Source organism: Pavona decussata, unplaced genomic scaffold, assembly GCF_977016875.1.
Source record: "Pavona decussata unplaced genomic scaffold, jaPavDecu1.1 SCAFFOLD_16, whole genome shotgun sequence".
Taxonomy (NCBI): Eukaryota; Metazoa; Cnidaria; class Anthozoa; order Scleractinia; family Agariciidae; genus Pavona; species Pavona decussata.
This window is the reverse complement of record NW_028145439.1, coordinates 4,466,245-4,491,951: the sequence shown is the minus strand read 5'-3', so window position 1 is coordinate 4,491,951 and position 25,707 is coordinate 4,466,245. Positions and strand designations below refer to the sequence as shown.

At 38.7% G+C, this 25,707-nt stretch overlaps 3 protein-coding genes across 4 annotated transcripts; all 3 read right to left on the bottom strand.

The window, feature by feature from the left end:
* Positions 1 to 3,576: 3,576 nt before the first annotated feature.
* On the bottom strand, positions 3,577 to 9,169 carry LOC146487467 (uncharacterized). The gene is made up of 6 exons (XM_085088515.1): positions 8,925 to 9,169; positions 7,549 to 7,817; positions 7,039 to 7,153; positions 6,226 to 6,268; positions 5,616 to 5,751; positions 3,577 to 4,222 (listed from the first exon to the last, which is right to left on the bottom strand). Exons 1-6 carry the CDS (start codon positions 8,998 to 9,000, stop codon positions 3,704 to 3,706), a joined length of 1,158 nt encoding a protein of 385 aa, XP_084944641.1. The 5' UTR covers positions 9,001 to 9,169; the 3' UTR covers positions 3,577 to 3,703.
* A 2,777-nt stretch (positions 9,170 to 11,946) lies between these two features.
* LOC146487466 (putative skeletal organic matrix protein 5) lies at positions 11,947 to 16,378 on the bottom strand. 2 transcript variants are annotated; one of them, XM_085088669.1, is made up of 4 exons: positions 16,171 to 16,378; positions 13,669 to 13,711; positions 13,095 to 13,230; positions 11,947 to 12,701 (listed from the first exon to the last, which is right to left on the bottom strand). In XM_085088669.1, the coding sequence occupies exons 1-4, from the start codon at positions 16,208 to 16,210 to the stop codon at positions 12,180 to 12,182; spliced, it is 741 nt and encodes a 246-aa protein (XP_084944795.1). In that variant the 5' UTR covers positions 16,211 to 16,378; the 3' UTR covers positions 11,947 to 12,179. The 2 variants fall into 2 exon arrangements, with proteins under 2 accessions (XP_084944795.1, XP_084944785.1); XM_085088659.1 differs by lacking the exon at positions 16,171 to 16,378 and adding an exon at positions 13,967 to 14,389.
* A 6,671-nt stretch (positions 16,379 to 23,049) lies between these two features.
* On the bottom strand, positions 23,050 to 24,233 carry LOC146487465 (uncharacterized). Its single transcript, XM_085088929.1, has 2 exons — positions 24,155 to 24,233; positions 23,050 to 23,806 (listed from the first exon to the last, which is right to left on the bottom strand). Exon 2 carries the CDS (start codon positions 23,666 to 23,668, stop codon positions 23,288 to 23,290), a length of 381 nt encoding a protein of 126 aa, XP_084945055.1. The 5' UTR covers positions 23,669 to 23,806; positions 24,155 to 24,233; the 3' UTR covers positions 23,050 to 23,287.
* Positions 24,234 to 25,707: the final 1,474 nt, after the last annotated feature.

The window sequence follows — 25,707 nt, the reverse complement described above, 5'->3', positions numbered from 1 at the left end:
GTAAGCTTTCGATACAGAATATTCACACCCGCTTGTGACATTCTAAGCGTTGTAACCTTCTGAGGTTTATAGTTTGACCTCATTGTTAACTCAGTCGCAAGGTTTATAAAATATGGCGTAATTGTTTTGGTATTTATTCTCATAGATCGTGAGATCTGCGAAGTTTCGTTGAGACCAAGCTCTCAAAAAATACTAGCACAAATGCTACTACTGATGTAAATAGATCGATGCGAGAACAGTCGCACTCGGCGAACACAGAAAACATTGTAAACCACGATGTAGATAAGGTAGATAATCTGCCGCAAGAATTCAACGAGCTCAAACAAATATTGTACACACATGTGTTGCAGAATCTGCAAACAATAAAAATGTTGAAAAGTATAACAGCGTTATCTCTGAAAACCTAACCACCACAACGGGGGTTCAAAACAAAAAAGGGCAAAAAATAAATAACAAGCGCAAAGAGCGCAGAAAAAAATTGGCTAAAAAACGGATTGAGACGCAATGAGAAAAACACGAGAAATTCATGAAGAATTTTTCAAACAAACAACTTGGCTACAGCCTGTTAACGTTATTTCTAAAGGGCTCAAATTTGTCCCGACACCGGTGACAGACACGAATTACATTAGACGCCAACTCTTGTTAGACTTCGAACATTTCGCAAGACGTATGCGCCTAAAAGATACAATGGATTTCGTAAACTGTGGGACAGTGACAAAAAGGAAATTAACCTGTTCATTGGTCAAGCTAACAACTTCTACTACAATTAAATTTACGGCCGAAATTTCAGAGAACGAGACAAGCTATTATTATCACAGTTCAACACGTGTCCTTCCTGTAGTTCCGCGCGAAGACCCGCGAACAATGTCGCTAGTCAGCGCTTCCCAATTGCCTTCGAGTTCCTTGCAGCAGTAGCACTCGCTGATACTTGCTAGTAGATCACGGCTACAGTTACCACAAAAACATCTACATGGAAAATAATTCGTTCGAATGTATGTGAGTACTTGGCCAAAGTTTTGACAGATGATAATGAAGAGCGCGTATGCAAAATGCAAGGTGAGAACTCTACCATCCACTAACACGCACTCTATTCTCCAAGCGTTTTGTTAAATCTTCATCGAGTCGTCGCTTCTCCTCTTGTTCCTTGCGATATCTTTTTAGCCATTCTTCGTCTGCTATCTGCTCGCCCGCGTATGGTTCGAGTGTATCATCATCTTCACACGTATTACTTGTTTCGTGGACGCCATCTATCGCCTCGACTTCGACGCTTTCAAATTCGTCCTAGCTGCTTTCTTCAGCGGTTTGCTCACTTTCCGTGTCAGATAAGTTTTCTGCCATGGAATATACTTATTTGGAGCTAAGTTTTTCCTTCCTACCGGTGAATCTGACGATTTTCTTTTTGCCGCGAACGTACTTTACTGAAGGTCAAGTGAGTGCATAGACTCGAGAGTTCCTGAATGTACGTCACAGACCATGTCACGTGGCCCTATTGTGAGCCCGTCGGCATTCTCATCAGCGGGGCGGGTGGACCGCAATAAAATAGGATTTTAAAGATTTGTAAAATTCATAAAAAATTCGCGTTTCATGCAAATCGAAAATTTTTTTCGCGGACGTTCTTCGCGTGATGTAAAGATTCAGATGAGAAAATAAAAAAAATTCCGTTATGGGCACTTTAACGGAGAAAGTTAACTTCAATTTCTCTAAATGCGCCCCCTTTAGCGTATACGCATGCAAACATTACTTGCAGACGTGAAATTGGTTTCTTTGAGGCAAGAAGCAAGAAATGATTCTGAATTTTCCAAAACAGTTTGCTTTCACAATTCACATTTTAGAAAACAAATTGAATGTTTACATAACAAAACCTCTTTAAGCCCTAAAACTGACCTACATCTTATTTCCCCTTACAATATCGCTGCTTGGTTAAACATACAGGTTAAGAGAATAGAGGATATGATCACTACAGATAAAATGCCTTGATGTTCAAACAAATTCTTAAAAAAAAATTAAAAAAATCATTCAACTTTGAAAGAACATGGTTAAAAATCCTCAGTTGCAGGAAGCATTCCAGTTGGCTATATAACAAGCATGACTAAGGAGTTGAACTCAGATCAACCATGAAACATATACATTCTATTCATGATTCTTTTCGGAAGATAGACAGACAATTCTTTGTCTAAACTAATCTACCGCATCTTTTAGGGCCGTGGATTACAAGCTGATCTGAACTACCGTAGTTCCTTTAGGAAAGGAGGTTATCATTCAATCGTATTAAAAATTTGTTTATAATATCAATCAGTTCATGTCACGTGCCTTAAAAATTAAACTTCAACGGTCAAAGTCTTCTGTGTAAAAATTTTTTTGCACATTTTTTCTCTCCTATCTAGGTTCCCTTCTATAATTACCCCTGTAAACATGCCCAGAATTTAATGGCAATCACCTAAACAGCATTTTATGTCATAAAAAATTTAAGTAGTGAGTAATAGCAAATTGCAAATTCTCCGCCAGAGGTCGTTTTGACAAGTGATAGTCTGTTCGGTTTGTAGCTAGTCAAAGATCAATTATGCAAGAAACGCTGGGGAGTTTTGATGACTCCATGACGTTTACAAATAGGTAAAGACTTAAGATACAGCAAAGTAAGAAAGGAAAGAAAAAGAAAAAGACGTGCTTGAAAAGAAAACTTTAGCGGAAGCACTGAATACAACATCTTAGCAGGTGGCTTTTTCTATTTACCATAATGACAACAACAATGTCAAATGCAGTTTCCCTACCTTTCATCAAAATTCCTAAGCCCACCCCGTAGCCACAGGGGCAAGCTAAAATGCATGTAATTCCGACATACAACGAATCGTTAGACAAACCACCTAACGGTTAACTCTTTCATTGCCCAATACCGGCAAACTTTGATTTGAAAATACACCTAGACAAGGTGATAATGCTGAAACAGGTAAAATATAAAAATACGAGGTTGTCAGTTTATCCAAAATTCGGGGATAGGGAAGGGAGACGCGAGGGGAGGTGATTTAGCTACAAAAACGCTAGAAGCTGCTAGACATACAACTAGCAAAATGTCTCAAACAACAACAACAACAACAACAGCAACATCAATGAGTTGAGCTGCGGGTCTTATGTTAATAGAGAAAAGTCCTTTAAGTAGAATAGGCTTTGTTATCGGTTTAAAACAAATGTAATATCCTAGACACCCAAAAACGAGTTCACGGCACGCTTTTTAGTTCATTTCCGTTAGAAAGGAATTTAGATGGACAATTAACTTAAGTGCATTGCGGAGTAGGACAGTGTAGTAAGAAAGAATCGCTCCCAAAAACTGAACTATCTTGCGTTGGGCAAATACTTTCCTTCAAAAATAAATAAATAAATAATAATAACCATTTTTATACATGGAGCCCACATCACGAAAGTGAAAGTCGCTAGTTATTCTCTTTTCTGTCAACAGTCTTACCACTCTCGTCAGTCCCATCACAAATTTTATTTCTTACATCTAGAAACTATTTAAAACTGCATACAAGTTTCTTCGTGGAGTGCAAAAAAACATAACAAGTAAAGAGTTTTTATGTTGCGTTCGCTGTTTTGGAAAGACAAGACTTTAATTTGCTTATTGACGGATTATATTGACTCTTTGTTCTATAGTTTACTTATGGCTTATTGCCTTAGTGACAAAGTTAAGTTTTTCAGTTCCTTGCGTTTATCACTGCACCAGAATGTAGCCCATGGCTTTGATGTGCCTGTGTCCGTTATCTACACCGTGCATAGCCTCGTTTCCACACGTGTTGGAGTCGTCGTGTAACCCTCCAGTGCCAAACCCGATTCTGGAGTCAGAAGATACACAATTGTCTTCGTTATTACCAATGAAACCGATTCTTGCTTTGCCATGATCACTTTTCCCAGACTTACAATTAAACCCTTCCTTGTTACAGTTGGGCTGCAGCGAGACTGACGACCCAATCAGCAACTTCCACGTGTCACGACCCAGTGAGGTGGCGCGGTAATTACCATCGGCGATCAGTGAGTATAGGGAGTTGGCGCGCTTGGAGAGGACGATGAATCTTGTCTGATCTCCGATCTTCATACCGAGACATATCTTGGTGAAGGATGTGTTCCAGTAGGTTGGTAGCTTTGTTTCATGATTGTCAAACAAGGTCTTTCCTCCTGGAAGGTTGAAGTCGCTCTTGTTGCTCCAGAGTTTGGAATTGAAGTGAAACGTTGGCTACGTGTAAATAAAGGAAAACATGTCGGAAAATTACAATAAGTTACATCATTTACATATCCATCTTTAGAAAACAACAGCCGAAAGCTTACTCTGCGTTGAAAGAATTCGAAGTTTCTCGAATCAGTTTCATGACCCTCATTAGCATTTTCTAAGGATTTAAGAAAGCAGATTTTGAACGATTTCTGGAGTGCGGATGGTCAAAATGTTAAACTGAGCGATCCAAATATCTCGTACAGCCGGCTAGAAGGTACAAAGCAGGGGCGTAGCTACCTGTACGCACATACGAAAATAAAATAAAATAAAATAAAATCAGGTAAGATAAAATAAAATGAATAAAAAGCAAGTAAATGAAACTTAATAATTTGATGAAAAAAAAACACACAAAAAAAAAACAATTTCAATCAATTCAAGCACTTAACTCAGTTTGCGTCTTTGAAATAATTTTTATAAGGCAACGAAGTCGTTTCTACAGTTAAGCGACGTGATTAAAATTAAAATTTCAGGAAATCTTCAAGACCTGACAGAAAAAGGTGTGGAAGACATCTATATAACCACTATGGCGAAGACATGCATGCGTCCCTTGATGAATTCAAACGAGAAGTGACTTTGAAGATGGCATTCCCCAGACCTTGGTGGAAGCGCTGGACTTTTCTATCCCAGAATTGTACCCTGGAATTGCCCTGTGTCTACGTGTACCCTTTGCCTACGTGTGCTGCAGAGGCTTTAATAAGACGCTACTTCGGAGTGCTATATGTCAGATGCGAGGTTACGTTGTCTTCGCTATCCGTAAAACATATTCACAAACACAAGGAAATAGACCTAAATGAGGCCGTATTTGTTGGAAGGAAAGACAGACAATATTTGTAACGGTCAACCGTTATATCCCTTATGTCTTTATGAAAGCTAAAGTACCTACATTTACATTAATTTACAGTGCCTCAGTTTTTTTGCTCTTGGCACTCTCTTGGCGATGTAGATCTAGACATGTACACTGTGGCCCACAGTGGCAAAAAGTGCTCATTTGTGAATAAAACCCCGAGATATGGCTCAATGAATGAAGGAATCGAAGCACTTCAACGAACCCAAGGAAGCAGCAGAGAATTTGACGACGTAGTTGCCATTTCATACCACGCCTACACTTACAGCACAGCCTTACCATCCTGACAATAAGGACCATTTAATCATGGCATCATGGCACGTAAAAAAAAAAAAAAAAATGAGGGGGTGGGGGGGGGGGGGGGGAGGGAGGAAAGGTGGATGTGGAAAATATTGCGTACCTCTGGAAAAATCCTGGCTACGCCCCTGCAAAGAACATAACCGCGACCTTCTTTTGCGTATAAAGATTGATGTCCATATTCCTAAAGACAAACAGTTGGTTGTCATATGATACCTTATTGCCATCAGTTTTCATGATCAGCGTCCATCCACCTCCTCCACATGCTCCAAGCTTATGGCGTGTCATGTGACAGTACACAGGAACCTTCCCAGATGGCATTTGGAGTAAATAAGCTTTGTTTCCTTGGGGCCTGATAACAAAAGAATTGCATTCCTTTGTGCACTTAGGTTAAGCTCTAAGAAAAATATGACAAAACTCCGATTTCTATTTAAATATTTTAGTAATTTTTACTTAAATTTCTGTCAGCATTCTATTGCGGCGATAATGAATGTAGTTTTTTCCTTCCTTACTTTTGACGTGGATTTGGAGGGAATCTTCTACTAAAGATGCTAAAAGTTCAAAACGCTTGCTTAGTAACATAAAAGTAAACACTTTATCAAGTGTTTGACTAAAAGTCAGCTCTGTTAAAATTTCGCAATATCAGTATGATCCGTGCATGAAACAACATTGCATACCTCTTTTAACATATCTTGAGATGTGCCATTATTGTATAACTGCTAAAATCGGCATAGAATGCAATAAAAGATGTTAAACGCTTCCGCATTTCCTGACTTATTGCTCCTGAGACAACAGTAACTGTTCTCTCCAGAATTTTTTGACTTACTTGTGGTTACTGTAAATTTCCTTGCACGAGACAAAGGACATTTCTGCCAAAAAGAAAGCGGTAGAAAAACGTTAGGAAACAAGCACAGAAAGAAAGGCAAAAAATACATTTGGAGCTAGAGATTTTCCTACTTGTTCTACACGGAAGAACAACCCTTCCCTTCTATATGCGCGGTCGTGACGCAAGCCTAGCCGACTCAGTTTATCGCCGACCGTGCCGCATGAAGACTCGAAGCGAGAGGGGCGCGCCAATCTTTCTCATAATGATCTACGCAAAATTTACCAGGCTTGACGGCGGGTTTCCCTTGAGAAATGGCATTTACGACAGCGCATACAGCTGTATCACCATCGAGTTATGGATGCACTTGAGAGGTTTGCTAAGCACTCAAGCAGCTAGAGTTGCTCTCGACTACGCCTCGAGCGACTCTTACGCTTCTTTCGTGTTTAGCAATCTTCCGCATGCATCCATAACTTGATGGTCGCACGTTTACCATTTATTAATTTTCAGTTGTTTTATGGTTATCAGCCTTCTTGTTACATCTTCATTATGCTTTTGTTATACTATTAAAATGTATATAAACTGTTTTAAAATTTTTCCGGAATTTAGAAATATTTTCAAGAATTTTAGAATTTTGGGGGGAAAATTCCAGCAATATTTTTTTTCCATTTTGGGTAATTTTGTATCTAAGCCTTGTTAAGAGTCAAAGAGGATTGCTTGCTTAAAAGCAAATTGTTTGTGATTTAGTGAACTGTATGGTGATTTATTTTGATTTTTGTGTTCAAACAGACAAACAAAGTATGTTAAGATTCCTACTTTCCCCACAATGCGTTCCTTTGAATCCACCTGCACATACACAGCGATATCCTTTGTCAGTGAAACCTGTTTGACAAGTTGCATTGTTCTTGCAAGAATTCTTCAAACAAGCGTCCTAAAAAAGAAGGAGAATACATCCCTTATATTTCGATTTAGACATCACATAATTGTTAAATTTGATTTATTGAAACTCCATTAAGGTCGGTGTATACTAGCGAACATGAATCGGGCACATTCCTCTTTGTGTGCACTGCAATATTTTTGTAGCGGCATGCAACATTGGACATTTTGGTTCACTAATTGTCTCCGCTTCATAGCGCAGTAACGCAAACAAGCGAAATTTTATGCAACATGTTCAGGGAAATTTGTTTTCATAAAATTGACGACGTTAAACTAGAAAAACTGTTCCTGAACCCCATTGCAATTGTGCCCCGACCTTATCAGTAATATAATCGTTCAACTAAATTCAGCGCTTATACGAACACTAGAGTAACTCCAAAACTCAATTACCTTTGCTCCACGATAGAAAAAATCTTTTTCGTTCACCAGCTTGTCGTGTCTGGCACCTTCATGAGTAGCATTGTTCAGTTCACAGCGGTGTCTTCCATTGTGGTTCGCTTTTGTTTTTAAAAAGTTATAACTGACACAGTTGTGTTCCATGTAGCAGAGGGTACGGCACGAACCTTCCACGATGACATCAGCGGTATGTATAGTGTGATTTTTTAAACGTTTACCATCATAATTATAGTCTGGCATGAACTCCAGTTGGCGACAATCATCTGAGAAGTGGAGAGTTGACATTAAAATACAAATATGATGGAAAAAGTAAATATTAAAGCTCATATTGCTAGAAGAGACTTTATCATGGAAAGAAAACTAATTACGTGGCAAACGATATAATGCACTCGTTTTACTTTTGCCTTTTGAGACAATGGTCGACCTGCTAAACCCAAATTCTGCTTTGGGCCGTTTAAATGAAAGGGAAGCTTTCAATCGACATCACTAAAGTTCTCCGTGCTAACTTTTCCACAAGATCAGCCAAAGGTAATTAGCATGTATCATTACTGTCAATGTCAGTAAGCCACCAGCGAGATTTTATGACATTCTACTCACGCTGTCGATGGTAGTCTTTCCTTTAGTTTTACAACCTTTACTACGAACCTAATTTCTCATTCTACGTTAAAATGTCACGGGCTAACATAAGAAAATTATAAAATAACAACTGGTATTGAAAGCTAAGAAAGCTAACTACGTTTCTTAGCTAAGGTTTACGGACAACTGTTTCGGGATTTTTGTTAAGGATTTCCTTTTTTTAACTAAAAAATACTTACATTATCACCTGCTAAAATTTAGAGCTGCCGCCCGCGGTAATTTGCAATTTGAGCCATGTAGGTTTTCATTTGGTACTAAGCTTTTTCTTCTATCATCCAGTTTGCTTTAGTTTCAAGTATAAGACTAGGATTTAGTTGGCCGTGTTGGCATTCAACCCTACCGGCGTCTACGTTTGCGGTGTAGAAACTTGTTGATGTTTACGCACGGAGATGATAACACGCAGAACAAAACGTGATCATCAAGCGGAACTTCGTACACAAAAGTCTTGCTCGACAAATTGCCCTTTGCGAACACCCTATTTTTGGATCGCTATACCGATGATTCGTTGCAATTTTCAAGAAAAAAATTTACCTTAGTTAACGCAGAAGTAGTTTCTTCAAAATCCTGACTGTCGGCCTCGTTGTAAAAAGTTTTAGCTAACTTATTACAAGGATTGCAAGGTATTATTTATAAAGTTTCATTCAGTTTCAAAACCCATCGTTTAATCATCCATGCCATGATCACAATAAACCTTACTACTGTTGAACAATGACTAACTAACGGAATGTACCAACCTTGTGAACTGCAGAATTGCCCGTGGATCCGCGGGAACAATTCGATTGTACTCCAAAGCATTAAAATCAATTTCATGATGGTACAAATACTGTTATACCCTCCGGCATAAAATCCCACTCCAGTGCTAAATTGCCCAACACCAGCTAATAAACTGTTTGTACAGGTGTAATAACTAGCAATCTCGTGTACTGGAGAATTGTGCGTGAATCTGGGGGAACAATTTGAGTGTGCTTCGCACCCTTTTAACGACAGTCTGGCATGGAACGTTTGTTTTTTCGTTCTTCCAATTAACAATAATTAATAATTAATTGCAAGTTCCTGTCTATATTGTTTTTCACGACTAGTCTTCTTTAGGGCCGCGGGTACAATGAAAGAAAACAACAGCTGCTAAAAATAGAAAAATAATTAAACGCAAGAGTAAAAATAAGTAGTCAATGGAGGGCTAGCATGAATGGATCAATTTGGTTTATTTATAGGTAAAGAGATCCCTCAGGAAAGGTTCCGTTGCAGTTTAATGTGATCTTTGTATTCATACAAACCAAAGAAAGAAGATTCTGTAGGTTTTATTTTTCCGAAAAAAAATCAATAACAACGTAAATATAATATTTTAAAGCGTTCTCTATTTAAAAGTTAAAAAAATGGTTAAAACGACCTTTCGATTGCCAGTCTGCAATCTTTGACAAGGGGTGAATAAAAAGCGTGATCATGAAATATATTCAGCTAAAAGTGTGAAAAAGAAAAATGACAGATTTATATTGTCTTTGCTGATGCAGGATTTTTGTTACATGTCAAAATTTGAGACAAAAACATCTATGAGGAAGTTCTAAGGTTTTCAAAAACAATTGTCATTTAAATTACATGTGTATGTGATCCGCATAAAACCGAGTAGTGTGGTAGGGACCACTGTTTCCGAATTTTTGCCGTGGATTCTCATTCATTTGCGGTGGAATGAATTAACGTCGATGACGTCATAGATAGAAATGACGTAATTCGAAACAATGACATCATAACCTAAAAAAAAAGGATAATAACATCACCGGGGTGGAGGGGGTGAAGGTGCTGTCAACAGAAATTAAGACACCATTATCGAAAAATAGAATAATTGCATTCATGATTGGGGTGGAGGGGTTCATATGGTTCTTTTTCTATTGACGAGGTCGCGTAAAGATTTTGATTTGAGAAAGATGGTCCTGGAAACAGAATATCCAAGGATTATAGTCATTGAACTTAATCATATTAAATCACTTATCATAAACACTCATGTTCTTCCTAGCCGGTTTCAAACAGCATAAATAGAAAAGTGAATGGTATGTTTACTGGTAAGAATTTTTTTAACTGTAACATCAGTTAGAATTAACATTATTTTAAAAGAGCATGACCTATAATAAATATGGCAGTTGTAAAAAAAAAGATCTCTGCTTGAAGGGTAGGGGATTGTAAGCTAATAAACATTCAACAGAACTAAGGCTGGACGAATATCGATACCGAGGACTCGATATTATCGATACTGGTATCGGCTGTTTCGATACCGATAAGCTTGGCCGCACACGTGTCAAGTTGGATGAAAAGCGTCTACCCATTCTTTGCTGTGTTTGTGGTATACGAGTTATTGTCAAGCGAAACATCAAAACTAAAAGCACAGTTGGATTCATTGAATAGCTGTCTCAGTGCTAAACTGGACCACTTCAAATGACGAAGCATTGGTGCTTAAACACTTAATAGATGAACTTCAATTTCCCTAAAGGCGCCACCTTCTGCGTATACATGCAAACAATACTTGCAGACGTAAAATTGATTTCTATGAGGCAAGAAGCAAGAAATGATTAAAAATTTTCCAAAACAATTCAATTTCACAGGTCACATTTTAGAAAACAAATTAACTGTTTAAAAAAACAATAACTCTTTAAGATCCAATACTGACCAAAACCTTATTTCCCTTTACAATATCGCTACTTGATTAAACATACAGGTTACGAGAAAAGAGGATACGATCACTACAGATGAAATGCCTAGATGTTCAGACAAATTCCTAAAAAAAATAAAAAAAATAAAAATTCAACTTAAAACATGGTAACATTGTTGAAAATTTTTAGTTGTAGGAAGCATTCCAGTTGGCTATGTAACAAGCATGGCTGAGGAGTTGAACTCAGATCAACAATAAAACATAAACATTCTATTCATAATTTTTCTCGGCAGGTTGGCAGACAAATCTTCATCTAAACTAACCTCTTGCATATTTTAGGGCCGTGGATCACCAGCTTGTCTGAACTACAGTAGTTCCTGGAGGAAAGGAGGTTATTATTCAATCGTACGAAAACTGGTTGATAATATCAATTTCATGTCACGTGACTTAAAAATTAAACTTCAACGGTAATGTCTTCTGTGTAAAAATTTGTTTGCACATTTTTCTCTTCCATCAAGGCTCCTTTTGCCTAGTTCCTAGGCCTCTTTCTGTTTTTCATCTCGGTCAATCCGTTTCGGGTCACGTGGTCCGAGCGAAAAAGCGAGGCCTAGACAAAAATCAAAAACTGAGACTAATGTCTTAATTTTTTCTGCGCGAAATTTTACGTTGAGCGGTTCGCGCCATGGCAGAAAAATCGGAGTTGGTGAGTTCGAACACATTTTCAACGCAAATGCTTCTATCGATAAGTGTCTTTCGAGTGCACAAGAGCAGTTAATTCATATTATTTTTGTAAAGGAAACAAATGGACCATACGGTACGGCTTAAGCTCCTCTAGAAAGCGCCTTTTCGACAAGCGAGTATCGAGCCGTAAAAGAGTAAACCGCTAGATTCATCGATAAGAAACAAGAGTAACATCTTACACACCCTAACAAGCGAGTTCAGAGTTTTCAGTTGACTATCGTGGGAAAGGGATCTGGATGGAAAATTAATTTGAGTGCACTGCGGATCATTGCGCAAGACAATGAAGTTTAAAAGATTGACTCACAAAAACTAAATTTTCTTGCGTTGGGCAAATACTTTGCTTATTCTCTTTTCTGTCAACACTCTTACCACTCAAGTCAGTCCCATCACCAATTTTATTTCTTCTATAAAGAAACTTATTAACACTGCATCCATGTTTCTTGGTGAAGCCAGAGAACATAACAAGTACAATTTTTTTTTGTTGCGTTTGTTGTTTTTAAAACTAAAAAAAGCTGTTTTCTTATCGAAGGATTACATTTCTTTGTTCTATACTTTACTTATGGCTTAAGGCCTTTGTGACAAAGTTTAGTTTTTCAGTTCCTTGCGATTATTACTGCACGAGAATGTAACCCATGGCTTTGGTGGCCTTGTCTCCGTTATCTCCTCCATGTTTAGCCTGGTTTCCACACGTGTTGGAGTTAGAAGGGTATCCTCCAGTACCAAAACCGATTCTGGAATCAGGTGTAATGCAGTCATTTTGTTCATTAGCAATGATACCGATTCTGGCTCTGGGTCTAGTGCTATGGCCTAGACCTACAGCGTTGAACCCTTCTTTGTTACAATTTGGCTGTAACGATGCAAAAGAACCGAGAAGCGACTTCCACGTGTTTCGACCCAATGAGGTGGCGCGGTAATTACCATCAGCGATCAGTGAGTGCAGCGATGTGGCGTGCTTGGTGATGACAATGAATCTTGTCTGATGTCCAATCTTCATACCGAGACAGATCTTGGAGAAGGGTGTGTTCCAATAGGTTGGTAGCTTTGTCTCGTGGTTGTCAAACAAAGTCTTTCCTCCTGGAAGGTTGAAGTCGACCTTGTTGCTCCAGAATTTGGAAGTGAAGTGAAACGTTGGCTGAGTAAAAACATAAATAAAGAATAAATAAATAGATAAATAAATAAATAAATAAAACGAGAAGGGAAATTAAAGAAAGTTACACCATTCCCATTCTACCAATGTGTCGAAAGTTTGCTTTGAAAAATCTGTTTTGACCGATTCTGGAATTTCTCGAATCTCTTTCATAACCTTCATAAACATTCTTCGAGTATTTAAAGAAAGCAGAATTTCAATGATTTCCCCGCGGAGAGTGAACGCTCAAAAATTTAATACCCAGTATCCAGATATCTCGTACAACTCGTGAAGGTGCAAAAGACGTTTTTGCAGTTCTTTCAAATCTATGGATGAAGATTATATTGATGTGCATATTCCTACATACACGTCAGCAAACAGTTGGTTGTCACGTGATACCTTATTGCCATCAGTTTTCATGACCAGCGTCCATCCGCCTCCTCCACATGCTCCAAGCCCATGGCGTGACATGTGACAGTACACAGGAACCTTCCCAGACGGCATTTGGAGTACATAAGCTTTGTTTTCTTGGGACCTGATAACAAAAGAATTATATTCCTTTCTGCGCTAAGCTCGACCTCTAAGAAAAATTATGACAAAACTCCGAGTTTTACTTAAATATCTGTCAGCATTCTATTGCGGCGATAATGAATCTAGTTTATCTTTCCTTCCTTTTTTACGTAGATACGGAGGGAATCTGCTACCAAAGATGCCAAAGGTGCGAAACGCTCGCTTAATAACAATAAAAAAAAACTTTGCAAATGTTTGACTAAAGGAAGCTCTGTTAAAATTTCACAATATCAGTATGAGCCGTGCATGAAACAACATTATATCCCTCATTTAACATATCTTGGGTTGTGCCATTATTATATAACTGCTATAATCGACATAAAATTTAATGATGCTAAACGCTTCCGCATTTCCTGACTTATTGCTCCTGAGACAATGGCTCTCTCCAAAATTTTTGACTCACTTGTGGTTATTGTAAATTTCCTTGCACGAGACAAAGGGCTTTCCTGCCAAAAAGAAAACGGTAGAAAAACGTTAAGAAACGAGCACAGAAAGAAAGGCAAAATATATAGTTGTTGCTAGAGATTTTCCCACTTGTTCAACACGGAAGAACAACCCTTCCCTTCCATGTGCGTAGTCGCACCACAAGCCTAGCCAACTCAGTTCATCGCCGATTGTGCCGCTTGGAGACTCGAAGCGGGAAGCCTCGAAGCGAGAAGCGCGCGCCATTCTTTCTCATAATGATCTACGCAAAAATTTACCAGGCTTGACGGTGGGTTTCCCTTGAGAAATGGCATTTACAGCAGCTATGAGCTTATCAAACTTGTTTCCCATTGTTTTCTCCAGAGATTTTATGGCTTTCTCGACGGCGTTTGAGGAAGTCTGCCACGCGACCTCGGCGGTTGCAATCACGAGTACAAAGAACCAAACGTTACGGAGCACTCGCATTTTGTCGATTACGCTGTTGATAAAAGTTCCTCAAGATTCCGCTCACGCAGTGTCTCAAATGAGTTGTTACGTTCAACAGTCCACCTCGTTTCTGTTGGGGATGTTTCGGAACGCGAAAATTTTCCTGGCAGCAGTCAGCTACAGCCAATCGAAGTTAACCACATTTCCAACTTTTAATTCATTCACGCTTGTTTTCTTTTTTTGGGATGTCAGTTTTGAAATGTCATTTTTTTAAATAGCATCGCGAAGATTATTTCAGAAAAAAGAAATTTAACGATGGCATCCACTAGTTCAGCGTAGCCGATTTTTGTTAATCAAGTGACAAGTCCGAAATCAGACGATAATTAATTCAGATAATTTCGTCTTTTTCCGTCAAGACAAACAATTGTAAACATTCAATTCTTAAGTTGAACTCAGCAGAATATTTCAATAACGGCGAAACATATGTATGTGTTTGCACAGGAATTTTGTCCGAAATTATTTCAATCGACAGAAATTTTTCATTTGATAACAGATTTATATTGTCTTTGCTGATGCAGAATTTTTGCTACATGTCAAAATTTGAGACGAAAACATCTATGAGGAAGTAAGTGTTAAAAAACAATTGTCATTTAAAATACATATGCATGTGATTCGCTTAAGGCTACTCTGTTTTTATTATAAGAACGTTGAGGCTGAGATAAACTAAAATTTAAGAACATACTAAGAACGTTACCCAGGCTGAAAGACAGTTAAGAACATTTTTATTCCGACCAAATGTTTGTAAAATGAACAGTATAAATACGGATAAAATGATACAGATAAAAATTCAGTCTGTATTGTCCGATTAACCCAAACAACAGGTGTCTACTCTTGGTCACGTCCGCATAGCTTTATTAAAATACTATAACAGATAACTATGAACATCTTACTTGAAGAACTTTTCAGGCTCAAATTGCCTACAATAATGAGAACGTTTAGCCTCAACCCCCAAATTAGCCGTTCTTATAAAAAAGTGGATTTATTCTACTAGCTTTTTATACTCTTATTTCTTATTGTTTCTATGTAAATACTTTAGCTAGCGCTCTAACTTTGGCAACTTAGTTATTCAAAGACATTCACAATTGTAAAATTATGGACATAAACAGCGATATGCATGTGGCTGAGTGGTTAAGGCATGCGACCAGTAATCTGGAGGAGAGACCCAGGTTCAAATGCTGGCTGAACTACATTTTCACTCATTTACCGTATATAAACTCTAACTCTCTAAGTGGGATGATTATAGCCAACTCGGCGCTACTCGCCTCGTTGGCTATCTATCATCTCATATCCGACGCGCGCTCATGGAATAATTGTTTTATTAAAAGCAATCACTGACAAATATTGCAGGATCTTGTTGATTTCGCTTTGCGAGAACTATTTCTCGGTTATGGTATAATCGTATCGCTCATATAATATGACCACCGAGCCAATCAAACCCCTGGAATTGCATTATACAATGTTCCAGTTTATAAGAATAACACTGATATTACTTTAAGTTAATTCTCCAAGAAACCTGGAAAATCTGTCTTTGCAGTGTCAAATATATCTAACTTTCCTTCTGTTTAGTACATTCCATTGGCAGTCAGTTTATCTTGCAAAATCCCAGCCATCAACTCTCTTTTTATCCGAGTCAGTGGAAATGATTTATTCTTTCCGGATTTGGCGGAAATAAAAGTCAGCCGTTCATTTTAAATGTATGAACAATGAACTTTATATGCGATTGATCTGAACTTCTTCAACTGTTCCCTGATTTTCTGAGGACATTTTCCCGATGAATGGCAAGCATCTCACTTGTTTGTTTTATTGAGAGAACCGGGGATTTAGAAGTGAACAGCTTTGATTAATTTCTTGCTTTTATAAAATTGCGATATCAATAAACTGCATGGTGTAATTATGATTGATTCGTGTCTTTGCAAACATTCTGCTCTAGCTAGGCAAGGATAATGAGAATGAAAATTATACCAATGACAAAACAAAAATAACTGGAATATCATACCTCTATGTCTTCCCTTTCTTCGTAAAACATCGTTGCACATTGCATTAATTTCTTGTGTTGTTAATTTGTCTGGCGCTCATAAAACGTGTAACAAGCATATCGATAGACTTCTGACTCTTTTTCCATTGATGAGGTCGCGCAAAGATTTTGATTTGAGAAAGATGGTCGTTGAAACAGAATATCCGAGGATTATAGTCACTGAACTTAATTATACTAAATCACTTATAAATCGTAAAAGACGAAAAAAGTTTTTATTCAAATTTAGCACTTGAGGTTATTCAACTGGAAACCATTCCATTGTTCTCCCTAACATGTTACAAACAGCATATCAAAAATAGCACAAATATAAAAGTGAATGGTACGTTTACAAGTGAGAATTTTTTCAACTGTAACATCAGTTAGAACATTATTAAGAGCATGACTTATAATAAATATGGCAGTTCTAAAATAAAAGGATCTCTGCTTGAAGGGTAGGGGATTGTAAGCTAATAAACATTCAACAGAAGTAAGGCTGGGCGAATATCGATACCGAGGACTCGATATTATCGATACTGGTATCGGCTGTTTCGATACCGATAAACTTGGCCGCACACGTGTCAAGTTGGATAAAAAGCGGCTACACATTCTTTGCTGTGTTTTTGGTATACAAGTTGATGTCAAGCGAAACATCAAAACTAAAGCACAGTTGAATTAAATTAAATAGCTGTCTTCACAGTGCTAAGCTGGCCCACTTCAAATGACGAAGCATTGATGCTTAAAGAGCAAGTGAATTTCAATTTCCCTAAATGTGCCACTTTTAGCGTATACGCATGCAAACATTGCTTGCAGACGTGAATTGGTTTCTATGAGGCAAGAAGCAATAAATGATTCTGAATTTTCGAAAACAGTTTGCTTTCACAATTCACATTTAGAACACAAATTAAATGTTTTCATAACAAAACCTCTTTTTAAAAGCCCTAAAACTGACCTATATCTTATTTCCCCTTACAATATCGCTGCTTGGTTAAACATACAGGTTACGAGAATAGAGGATATGATCACTACAGATGAAATGCCTTGATGTTCAAACAAATTCTTAAAAAAAAAATTAAAAAAATAATTCAACTTTGAAATAACATGGTTAAAAATTCTTAGTTGCAGGAAGCATTCCAGTTAGCTATATAACAAGCATGACTAAGGAGTTGAACTCAGATCAACCATGAAACATATAGTTTTAAATTCTATTCTTAATTCTTCTCGGCAGGTTGACAGACAATTCTTTGTCTAAACTAATCTTCCGCATCTTTTAGGGCCGTTGATCACCAGCTTATCTCAACTACCGTAGCTCCTTTAGGAAAGGAGGTCATCATTCAATCGCATTAAAAATTGGTTGATAATATCAGTTTCATGTCACGCGACTTAAAATCAAACTTCAACGGTCAAAGTCCTCTGAGTAAAAATTTGTTTGCTCATTTTCGCTCCTATCTAGGTTCCCTTCTATAACAACCCTTGTAAACAAGCCCAGAATTTAAAGGCAATCACCTAAACAGCATCAGTTATGTGATAAAAGAAATTTAAGTAGTGAGTAATAGCAAATTGCAAGTTTGACAAGTGATAGTCTGTTCGGTTTGTAGCTAGTCAAAGATCAAGAAACGCTGGGGAGTTTTGATGACTCCATGACGTTTACAAATAGGTGAATACTTAAGATACAGCAAAGTAGGAAAGGAAAGAAAAAGAAAAAGACGTGCTTGTAAAGAAAACCTTAGCGGAAGCGCTGAATACAACATCTTAGCAGGTGGCTTTTTCTATGTACCATAATGACAACAACAATGTCAAATGCAGCTTTCTTTACCTTGCATCAAAATTCCTTAGCCCACCCCGTAGCCACAGGGGCAAGCTGAAATGCATGTAATTCCGACAGACAACGAATCGTTAGACAAACCGCCTAACGGTTAACTCTTTCATTGCCCGATATCGGCAAACTTTGATTTGAAAATACACCTAAACTAGGTGATAATGCTGAATCAGTAAACTATAAAAAATACGAGGTTGTCAGTTTATCCAAAATTCAGGGATAGGAGAGGGGGACGCGAGGGGAGGTGATTTAGCCACAAAAACGACTCCACTCATGTCCAATATACACAAACGGATACGAATCGTCAAAACGCCCTCACCAATCGTACCATTGGTAAAAGATTACGATTTGTCAAAGACGCCTTACGATTCGTACCATTGGAACGAATGGTAAGCTCCTCATTCGATCGGAATTCCATTGGTGAAATGCATCTCATTAACACTTGTAAGCCGTGCAAAAACGAATGGTCGATTGGTACCATTGGTACCATTGGTACAAATGGAAAAGTAGTCAGTCGATTGGTTACGATTCGTACCATTGGAACGAACTGTAAGCTTCTCAGTCGATCGGTTTACCATTTGTAAACTGCATCTTATTAACTGGCTTGTGAGCCATGCGAAAACGAATGGTCGATTGGTACCATCGGTACAAACGGAAAAGTAGTCGGTCGATTGGTTACGATTCGTACCATTGGAACGAATGGTAAGCTCCTCAGTCGATCGGTATACCATTTGTAAACTGCATCACATTAACTGGCTTGTGAGCCATGCGAAAACGAATGGTCGATTGGTACCATTGGTACCATTGGTACGAACGGAAAAGTGGTCAGTCGATTGGTTTTGATTCGTACCATTGGAACAAATGGTAAGCTCCTCAGTCGATCGGTATACCATTTGTAAACTGCATCTCATTAACTGACTTGTAAGCCATGCGAAAACGAATGGTCGATTGGTGCCATTGGTACCATTGGTGCAAATGGAAAAGTAGTCGGTCGATTGGTTCACCATTGGAATCTGGATCTCAAGACAAACGTCATGACTTAAATCTTCCGTGATATTAAGCGAAATACCTCGTTCTTTAATGCATGAGCCGAAACAACATGAAACGAGCGCACTACACATGAATCTATCTCGTTCCTAAATCCACGAGCCAATACAAGCATGCTACACATCAATATATCTCCTTCTTTAATGCACGATTAGCCAAAACAAGCGCGCTGCACATGAATATACCTCGTTCTTTAATCCATAAGCCAAAACAAGCGCGCTACTCATGAATATACCTTGTTCTTTAATCCATTAACCGAAACAAGCGCACTACTGACACATGAATCTATCTCGTTCCTAAATCCACGAGCCGAAACAAGCATGCTACACATCAATATATCTCCTTCTTTAATGCACGATGGGCCAAAACAAGCGCGCTACACAAGAAGATTCCTCGTTCTTTAATCGATGAGCCAAAACAAGCGCGCTGCACATGAATATACCTCGTTCTTTAATCCATAAGCCAAAACAAGCGCGCTACACATGAATATACCTCGTTCTTTAATCCATTAACCGAAACAAGCGCGCTACGCATGAATATAACTCGTTCTTTAATCCATGAATTGAAACAAGCGCTCTACACAGAATATAACTCGTTCCTTAATCCATTAACCAAAAACCGAGCGCGATACGCATGAATACAACTTGTTCTTTAATCAATGAACCGAAACAAGCGTGCTACGCATGAATATTACCGGTACTCGTTCATTAATCTATAAACCGAAACAAGCGCACTACACATGAATATACCTCGTTCTTTAATCCATGAACCGAAACTAGCGCGCTACACATGAATATAACTTGTTGTTTAATCCATGACCCGAAAAAAGCGGGCTACGCATGAATATAACTCGTTCTTTAATCCATGAACCAAATCATTAACGCGCTACACACAGAATATAACTCGTTCCTTAATCCATGTACCAAAACCGAGCGCGCTACGCATGAATATAAGTCGTTCTTTAATCCAGGAACCGAAAGAAGCGCGCTACGCATGAATAAAACTCGTTTTTTAATCCATAAACCGAAACAAGCGCGACACACATGAATACAACTCGTTCTTTAATCAATGAACCGAAACAAGCGTGCTACGCATGAATATTACTGGTACTCGTCCTTTAATCCATAAACCAAAACAAGCGCACTATACGTGAATATACCTCGATCGTTCTTTATCCATGAACCGAAACAAGAACGCTACACAAAAATATACGAGTCATATTCATGTGTTTCGCGCTTGTTTCGGTTCATAGATTAAAGAACGAGTTAAATTTATACGTTGCGCGCTTGTTTGGGTTCATGGATTAAAGGGTGAATTATATTCATGTGTTCCTCGTTTGTTTCGGCTCTGCGATTAAAGAACAAGGTATATTGATGTGTAGCGCGCTTGTTTCGGTTCAGCGATTAAAGAACGATTTTGATTTATGTGTAGCGCGCTTTTTTCTATTCATGGATTAAAGAACGGGTTATATTTATGGGTAACGCACTTGTTTCGGTTCATGGACTAAAGAACGAGGTATATTCACGTGTAGCGCGCTTGTTTCGATTCATGGATTAAAGAACGACTACCGGTAATATTAATGCGTAGCACGCTTGTTTCGGAATAAATAACGAGTTGTATTCATGCGTATCGCGCTTGTTTCGGTTTATGGATTAAAAAACGAGTTATATTCATGCGTAGCACGCTTGTTTCGGTTCATGGATTAAAGAACGAGTTATATTCATGCGTACGCGCTTGTTTCGGTCCATGGATTAAAGAGCGAATTATATTTATGTGGAGCGCGATTTTAACGAGTTATATTCATGCGTAACGCGCTTGTTGTGGTTCATGGATTAAAGAACGAGTTATATTCATGTGTACACGCTTGGTTCGGCTCATGGCATTAAAGAATCAGGGTATTTTGCTTATAGATGGACCTATTTTCAAGTCATGACGTTTGTTTTGAGATGCAGATTCCAATGGTTAACCAATCGACTGAATACTTTTCCATTTGTACCATTGGTACCAATGGTACCAATCGACCATTCGTTCAAGTTTCAAACGGCTTACATGTGTTAATGATATGCATTTCACCAATGGTGTACCAATTGAATGCCAGGTCACTCTATTGGTACCAATCGTACCATTGGTACCAATGGACGAACGGAATCCCATTGTGCTCAAACCGAACCGTAGCGAAAATAGTTTAGTCCCCTTAATGCGATGCAATTCACCAATGGTGTACCAATGGAATGCAAAGTCACTCTATTGGTACCAATCGTACCATTGGTACCAATGGACGAACGGAATCCAGCTGTACTCAAACCGAACCGTAGCAAAAATAGTTTAAGTCCCATTAATGAGATCCAATTCACCAATGGTGTACCAATAGAATGCCGAGTCACTCTATCGGTACCAATCGCACCATTGGTACCAATGGACGAACGGAATCCGGCTGTACTCAAACCGAACCGTAGCAAAAATAGTCTAAGTCCCCTTAATGAGATGCAATTCACCAATGGTGTACCAATAGAATGCCAAGTCGCTCTATTGGTACCAATCGCACCATTGGTACCAATGGACGAACGGAATCCAGCTGTACCCAAACCGAACCGTAGCGAAAATAGTCTAAGTCCCCTTAATGAGATGCAATTCAGCAATGGTGTTCCAATGGAATCCAAGTCATTCCATTGGTACCAATCGTACCATTGGTACCAATGGACGAACAGAATCCAGCTGTACTCAAACCGAACCGTAGCGAAATAGTCTAAGTCCCCTCAATGAGATGCAATTCACCAATGGTGTTCCAATGGAATGCCAAGTCACTCTATTGGTACCAATCGTACCATTGGTACCAATGGACGAACGGAATCCGGCTGTACTCAAACCGAACCGTAGCAAAAATAGTTTAAGTCCCCTTAATGAGATGCAATTCACCAATGGTGTACCAATAGAATGCCAGGTCACTCTATTGGTACCATTCGCACCATTGGTACCAATGGACGAACGGAATCCAGCTGTACTCAAACCGAACTGTAGCGAAAATAGTTTAAGTCCCCTTAATGAGATGCAATTCAGCAATGGTGTTCCAATGGAATGCCAAGTCACTCTACTGGTACCAATCGTACCATTGGTACCAATGGACGAACGGAGTCCAGCTGTACTCAAACCGAACCGAAGTGAAAATAGTCTAAGTCCCGTTAATGAGATGCAATTCACCAATGGTGTTCCAATGGAATGCTAAGTCATTGTATTGGTACCAATCGTACCATTGGTACCAATGGACGAACGGAATCCAGCTGTACCCAAACCGAACCGTAGTGAAAATAGTCTTAGTCCCCTTAATGAGATGCAATTCAGCAATGGTGTTCCAATGAAATCCAAGTCATTCCATTGGTACCAATCGTACCATTGGTACCAATGGACGAACGGAATCCAGCTGTACTCAAACCGAACCGTAGTGAAAATAGTCTAAGTCCCCTTAATGAGATGCAATTCACCAATGGTGTACCAATGGAATGCCAATCCATTCCATTGGATTCCGTTTGTGTGTATTGGACAACACTTCAAAAACGCTCGAAGCTGCTAGACAAGCAATAACGAGCGAAATGCCTGAAAAAACAACAACAACAACAGCAATAAGTTGAGCTGCGGGTCTTATTTTAATAGAGAAAAGTGCTTTAGGTAAAACAGGCTTTATTATCGATTAAGAAACAAAAGTAATATGTTAGACACCCAAAAAGCGAGTTCACGCACGGTCTTTAGTTGATTACCGGCCGTTAGAAAAGAATTTAGAATTTTAATTTGAGTGCATTACGGATTCAGTAGGGCACTGTAGTAAGAAAGAATCGCTCCCAAAAACTGAATTATCTTGCGTTGGGCAAATATGTTCCTTCCAAAATTAATAAATAAATAAATAAATAAAATATAATAATAGCAATCTTTATACAGGGAGCCCACATCACGAAAGTGAAAGTCCCTAGTTATTCTCTTTTCTGGCAACAATCTTACCACTCACGTCAGTCCCATCACAAATTTTATTTCTTACATCTAAAAACTATTTAAAACTGCACACAAGTTTCTTCGTGGAGTGCAAAAGAACATAACCAGTAAAGATTTTTTATGTTGCGTTCGCTGTTTTGGAAAGGCAAGACTTTAATTTGCTTATCGACGGCTTATATCCACTCTTTGTTCTATAGTTTACTTATGGCTTATTGCCTTAGTGACAAAGTTCAGTTTTTCAGTTCCTTGCAGCTTTTACTGCACTAGAATGTAGCTCATGGCATTGATGTGCTTGTCTCCGTTATCTCCTCCTCGTGTAGCCTCGTTTCCACACGTGTTGTAGTAGACGCGTTTTCCTCCAGTACCAAACCCGATTCTGGAGTTATAAGATACACCGTTGTCTTCGTCATTACCAAGGAAACCGATTCTTGCTCTGCTAAAGTCAATTGTCTCAGACTTACAGTTAAACCCTTCCATGTTACAGTTGGGCTGCAGCGAGGCTGACGATCCAATCAGCGACTTCCATGTGTCACGACCCAGTGAGGTGGCGCGGTAATTACCATCGGCAATCAGTGAGTAAAGAGAGTTGGCGCGCTTGGAGAGGATGATGAATCTTGTCTGATCTCCGATCTTCATACCGAGACATATCTATGAAAAGGATGTGTTTTAGTAGGTTGGTAGCTTGGTTTCATGATTGTCAAACAAGGTCTTTCCTCCTGTAAGGTTGAAGTCGTCCCGGTTGCTCCAGAATTTGGAATCGAAACGAAACGTTGACTGGGTGGAGATAAGGGAAAACATGTCTGAAAATTTTAAAACTTTACATCATTCACCTATCCATCTTTAAAAAACAACAGCCGAAAGCTTACTTTCATAAATTTGTGTTGAAAGAATTCGGAGTTTCTCGAATCACTTTTATGACCCTCATTAGCAATTTCTAAGGATTTGAGAAAGCAGATTTTGAACGATTTCCGGAGGGCGGATGGTATAAACGTTAAACTGAGCGATCCAAATATCTCGTACAGCCGGCGTGGAGGTACAAAGAACATATCCGCAACCTTCTTTTGCGTATTAAGATTGATGCCCATATTTTTACATAAAAACAAGTTGGTTGTCACCTGATACCTTATTGCCATTAGTTTTCATGACCAGTGTTCATCCGCCTCCTCCACATGCTCCAAGCCCATGGCGTCACATGTGACAGTACACAGGAACCTTCCCAGATGGCATTTTGAGTAAATAAGCTTTGCTTCCTTGGGGTCTGATAAAAAAAATTGTATTCCTTTGTGTACTTAGGTTAAGCTCTAAAAAAAATATGACAAAATTCCGATTTCTTCTTAAATATTATAATCATTTTTACTTAAATATCTGTCAGCGTTCTATTTCGGCGATAAAGAATCTTGTTTTTTTCCTTTCTTACTTTTGACGTGGATTTGGAGGAAATCTGCTACTAAAGATGCCAAAGGCTCGAAACGCTCGCTGAATAACATAAAAGTAAAAACTTTATCAAGTGTTTGACTAAAAGCCAGCTCTGTTAAAATTTTGCAATATCAGTAGGATCCGTGCATGAAACAACATTGTATGCCTCCTTTAACATATCTTGAAATGTGCCATTATTGTATAACTGCTAAAATCGGCATAGAATGTAATAAAAGGTGCTAAACGCTTCCGCATTTCCTGACTTATTACTCCTGAGACAACAGTAACTATTCTCTCCAGAATTTTTGACTTACTTGTGGTTATTGTAAATTTCCTTGCACGAGACAAAGGACATTCCTGCCAAAAAGAAAGCGGTAGAAAAACGTTAAGAAACAAGCACAGAAAGAAAGGCAAAAAATATAGTTGGAGGTAGAGATTTTCCCACTAGTTCTACAAGGAAGAACAACCCTTCCCTTCTATATGCGTGGTCGTGCCGCAAGCCTAGCCTCGCCGACCGTGCCGCATGGAGACTCGAAGCGAGAGGGGGGCGCCAATCTTTTTCATAATGATCTATACAAAATTTACCAGGCTTGACGGCGGGTTTCCCTTGAGAAATGGCATTTAGGACAGCGCATACAGCTGTGTCACCATCGAGTTATGGATGCACTCGGGAGGTTTGCTAAGCACCCAAGCAGGTAGAGTTGCTGTCGGCTACGCCTCGAGCAACTCTTACGCTTCTTTCGTGTTTAGCAACCTCCCTCGCATGCATCCATAACTTGATGGTCCCACGTTTACCATTTCTTAATTTTTAGTTGTTTTATGGTTATCAGCCTTCTTGTTACATCTTCATTATGCTTTCGTTATACTATGAAAATGTATATAAACTGCTTTAAAAATTTTCGAGAATCTAGAAATGTTTTCAAGAATTTTAGAGTTTTGGGGGCGGGAGGGGGGGGGGGGGGGAAATTCCAGATATAATTTTTTACCCATTTTTGGGGAAGTTTGTATCTAAGCCTAGTTAAGACTCAGGGAGGATTGTTTCCTCAAAAGAAAATTCTTTGGGATTTAGTGAGCTGTATGGTGATTTTTTTTTATGTTTGTGTTCAAACAGACAAACAAAGTATGTTAAGATTACTACCTTCCCCACAATACGTTCCTTTGAATCCACCTGCGCACACACAGCGATATCCTTTGTCAGTGAAACCTGTTTGACAAGCTGCATTGTTCTTGCAAGAATTCTTCAAACAAGCGTCCTAAAA

Excerpts from the sequence above, each read along its gene's own strand:
- LOC146487467 (XM_085088515.1), bottom strand. The coding sequence starts at position 9,000 with ATGAAATTGATTTTAATGCTTTGGAGTACAATCGAATTGTTCCCGCGG. Across the intron at positions 7,818-8,924 it reads GCAATTCTGCAGTTCACAAG|ATGATTGTCGCCAACTGGAG; the intron begins GTTGGTACATTC and ends TCCACTTCTCAG. Across the intron at positions 5,752-6,225 it reads GAAATTTACAGTAACCACAA|GCCCCAAGGAAACAAAGCTT; the intron begins GTAAGTCAAAAA and ends TTTTGTTATCAG.
- LOC146487466 (XM_085088659.1), bottom strand. The coding sequence starts at position 14,153 with ATGCGAGTGCTCCGTAACGTTTGGTTCTTTGTACTCGTGATTGCAACC. Across the intron at positions 13,712-13,966 it reads GAAACCCACCGTCAAGCCTG|GAAAGCCCTTTGTCTCGTGC; the intron begins GTAAATTTTTGC and ends TCTTTTTGGCAG. Across the intron at positions 13,231-13,668 it reads GAAATTTACAATAACCACAA|GTCCCAAGAAAACAAAGCTT; the intron begins GTGAGTCAAAAA and ends TTTTGTTATCAG.
- LOC146487465 (XM_085088929.1), bottom strand. The coding sequence starts at position 23,668 with ATGAAGATCGGAGATCAGACAAGATTCATCATCCTCTCCAAGCGCGCC.